Consider the following 4,387-nt stretch of genomic DNA (forward strand, 5'->3'; position numbering starts at 1 on the left):
TGGAATAGTTCTAACACTATGGGATGCTCTTTCCTCACGTGGGAACATAAATAATAAGAAACATAAAATATAAAAAAATTAGGAATTGTAAACTATATGAAACCGAATAAGATGTTTGTTATGATTAATTGACTTAATAATATTGTAATTTTTTATTTTCATAGAACTTGTTAGAACATTTTATTTTACATTAAATTATTATTTTCATTGTCTATATTATTTAGGTTCATTATACTTGTTACATGGTATGCAATAATGACTTAATGATAATATATCTTTATACACCTAATATGAATGATACATGGACCGAGGTTGTTGCTTCTAGTGATGATTACATCCTTTATAGATCAAATGATAAGAATCATATTACATCATAAGCTAATCATATGCATGTGTCTAATTACTCATGGTTTATTAATGATTTACTTATTGATGAATTTAAAAGTTCTCTAGTAACTTGTGAGCATCTTTTATCTTGAACAATATTATGTTTTTATGCTTCTAGATGATGTCATTTCTCAAATAACCCATGTTAGAGTAGTTTATGCTATGAATTTTTTAATTTTGTATTGTAGATTTGTCCACTTTCTTTCTAATGCACATATTAATAGAGACATAATGATTGATTAATTTAGTTGTACTAAAAAATCATGGTTACATGTTAAATTATTCTTATTTTTACATTATAATCATATACATGATGATATTTTCCAAGTGAATATTTTTAGAAATGGAATGGTTTAACATATATCATTTTTAGTATACTTTATTCTATCATCTTTTGTGTTTATTCACTTATTTATTATTTTAGTTCCTTAGATTTTGTCTTAATGTTAATTTTAATATTTTGAATTCTATAGGTGAAGTTATGAAAATATATATATTATATAATAATGCAGCACATTTAAATGTCTAGTTACACTCATAAGAATCAAATAACCTAGCATGCTTTAATTTATGAGGCTGAATATTTGCATGAGATTATCATAATATAATTTTCACATATCTCATCCCTTAATATGAACATTTATATGATCTACATACCTTCTTTCCATAAGTTGGAGACGAAAATAAATGGTAGATATAAGTAATTTTAGGCATATTTTTTAGATACTTGTAAGAAATGGACTTTTTTTAATATTTTTTAACTATTGATGAGGAGACGAGATGCCAAAATAAACATTTTCATCCAATATCAATTAACCATTATGCTAGAATGATCATTACTAATGAAGTCATCCCCACTACAATAAAGCTCATGATAAATTGGTGTATATAAGTTATCATGGATAATTTAAACCAATGTAGGATTAATGTTTGAATCTAGATTTGAAGGTATTTTAGTTGTGTAAGACATGAGTTTTAGTCCCATACAACCTGAACATAATGATATTTTCTAGAAGCTTACAAAAAAAAATTCAAAATAATTCCAACCACATAAAAGGATAGGGAAGGCCAACCAATGGAACATAATCTTGCACAATCAATCAATTATTATGTTATTAGTGAATTATATTATTATAATTGAGAAACTATCTCATCAATGAAAGGATATACCTTAAATGAATAATCAAACAAAATAATGCTAAATTTAATATTAAATATCATTAAAAAATTCTTATCTCAATTAAAAAAAAAATAACATGGTAAAAATAATTTCCTTTTTTTGCAGCAAAAAAATATATCCATAACCTAAAATAAGAAGAAGATAATATAAATAAGCACACAACCTTTATTTTTATGGGTGATCCTTGGAGCAATTGGATTCAACGAAACCTCATTCATCAAAGACTACAATACTTTAACTAAAGTATTTCCTACTAGGACACATACATAGATATATTTCACGAACAATTTATTAGAAGACGTGTAGAGAGACTAGAAAATAAGTTTTACACAACCATGCAACTAGAGACAATGTCTTAGTGAAACCATACTACCCTAGAAAACATGATTAATTTTTCCTAACTTGAATATTGATGGGTAATCCTTCGCATGGAACTGGAAGTGGTTCAGATGCGATTTTCTCATGAGGGTTTATCATAGACCATTTGTATTTGCATACCAAATGATGCAGAAATATCTTTGATTGCATCCTTGCAAACTCATACCCCACACAAAGTCTAGCTCCTGCTCCAAATGCTATAAAAGTATAAGGTGGAGGTTTATTATCAAAATGAGTTGGATCAAACGTTCTTGGATCTTTGAAATATTCTCCATTGAAATGAGTGGTGGTCGACTCCCAAAAAATCTATCAAATAAAGAATTTGTCAAAACTTTTGCTGAATTATAATAACCAATCTAATATAATGAATAGACAAATATAAAAGAAAATAACTTAAACAATCTATTTATTATAGTCAATATATTGATTATTAATTAATAAATATCAAATATATTGATAACATCTATCCAACACTTTGGATACACATATGACATCAATTAGTTAATTAATAAACCAATTCAAATTACCTGCCATCCTTTAGGAATAGTATAACCCTTATATTGGACATCTGCAACTGTCATCCTGAATCCACCAACAGTTGGGGGTACCATACGTAAAGTTTCATTAACCACCTTGTGTGTGTATTCCATTTTTCTAACATCCTCCCATACCAGCGGTTCATTTGGTTGCTTTGCTGCTCGAATGGCTGTTTGTTCTGTGTCACGACAGCATCATATTTTGACAATTAGAATAGATCCTTTAATCACTATAAAATGAAACATATGAAATTGACATAAGAAAAAAATACCTTCGAGTACGCTTTTGTACACATGAGGGTTCAGATACAACATTCTAACAAGCTGGGCTAAAAGACTAGCAGTAGTGTCATGACCTCCTATCATGAGCACGAGCATGTTGTCGATGATCTCTTCATCAGTAAGGGACTTATTATCGTCATCCTTCATAGTTATCAAACATGACATTAAATCTTGGTCTGGTGCAGTCTTTCCCTCGGCAATCTCCCTCCTCCTCAAATTCACCATGGAATTTAGCCTCTTGAGTACACGAGCACGAGTTTTCAAGCCTTTGTTAAGAGTGGTTCCTGGGAAATTCAAAGGAAGAGACCATATTGCCTTGATGAGTGCAATAGATTCTTGGTTAAGAATTTCCTTCTCTTTAGAGTCCTTCAAACCGAAGAAATTATCAAAGGCAATGTAGAAAGTAAGTTGCTTCACCAACGGATAAGCAAGTAAACTTTCTCTTCCTTCCCAATTCTCTTCAAATTGCTCCAGCACAACCGACTCCATTCTGGCAACACATTTCTGTAAAGCTTCTGGCCTCATGAATGTCATGATAGCATTTCTTATCCGCTTGTGCTCCTCTCCAAAAAGCTCAGTGATATTTTTAGAGCCAAAAATCTTCATAAAAGTCCTGGGCTGGCTGTTAACGATGGTGTGATAGTCATTCTGAAAGACAAAGCGGTTTCCCTCTGGGCCAGTGAGGACGGCTGTTGGAATGCCCATCAAGGAGGTCTTAAAAATGGGGCCATGTTTGGCAACCTTGTCTGCAACCCACTTGTCGCATTCATTTTTTTTTAGCGCATTCAGGAATCCAATGGTCTCTCCTATCAAAGGGAAACCCAAACTTCCTGGAGGAAGTTTTTTGCCTCCTCCATTATAAAAAACCTTTGCAACAAGCACAAACAACACTGAAGCAACTGCAACAGATAATAGCATGGTCAGCAATGCAGGGGTGGAGTGTTGAACATCCATGAAAACCTTGGCTATAATTGACAAATCCATGATATACTAGGGACTCTCAAATATTCTCTTTAATGAATGGATGGAAATAATGAGGAGGATGGCACAGCTTTATAGTGATGAATAAGCAATCCATTCAAATTCGAATCTCTTCTAAGGCTTCTCATTTTGTCCTATTGATGAAAAGGGTTTTTCTTATTAAATATTGACAGTTCTGACAATATGCCAGATTTCTCTTTCTGAATGATTAAAAATTCAAAGTTTTGAACGAAGAAAATGGTGTGTTCATTATATTATTGTTCAAGATCTCGAAATTCGTTGATGATTACGTTTTCATTTTTTACTATGTCTTATCTAAAAGAGCCCTTAATGAATATTCAAGGGAGCCTGGTCATCTTGCATCATCCTGCTGTTGATGGCTACGTTTGTTTCGGATTCATGCAGACTTCCTTCTCCTTGGGCTTTGAAATTAAATCAATTTTGAATTAAGAAATTAGTTTGTTCATTAAACTATTTGTCAAAGCTTGGAAATTCATTGCTGATTACGTTTCCATATCTATCAACAGCTGAAAGTTTCCAATAGTTATCAGCTCTTATCTTACGTTCGAAAATATTATACTACATTTCCTGTCAATAAATTCATAAGGTACTGAGATAAAAATTACGTAAGAAATTGAGATTT

The 4,387-nt window shown here is 31.4% G+C and overlaps 1 protein-coding gene across 1 annotated transcript; it reads right to left on the reverse strand.

Moving 5' to 3' along the window:
- Positions 1–1,727: 1,727 nt before the first annotated feature.
- On the reverse strand, positions 1,728–3,702 carry LOC131067599 (cytochrome P450 716B2). The gene is made up of 3 exons (XM_058002672.2): positions 2,754–3,702; positions 2,473–2,660; positions 1,728–2,251 (listed from the first exon to the last, which is right to left on the reverse strand). The coding sequence occupies exons 1-3, from the start codon at positions 3,679–3,681 to the stop codon at positions 1,955–1,957; spliced, it is 1,413 nt and encodes a 470-aa protein (XP_057858655.2). The 5' UTR covers positions 3,682–3,702; the 3' UTR covers positions 1,728–1,954.
- Between the last annotated feature and the right edge of the window lie 685 nt (positions 3,703–4,387).

This window comes from Cryptomeria japonica, chromosome 5, assembly GCF_030272615.1.
Source record: "Cryptomeria japonica chromosome 5, Sugi_1.0, whole genome shotgun sequence".
NCBI classification, from domain to species: domain Eukaryota; kingdom Viridiplantae; phylum Streptophyta; class Pinopsida; order Cupressales; family Cupressaceae; genus Cryptomeria; species Cryptomeria japonica.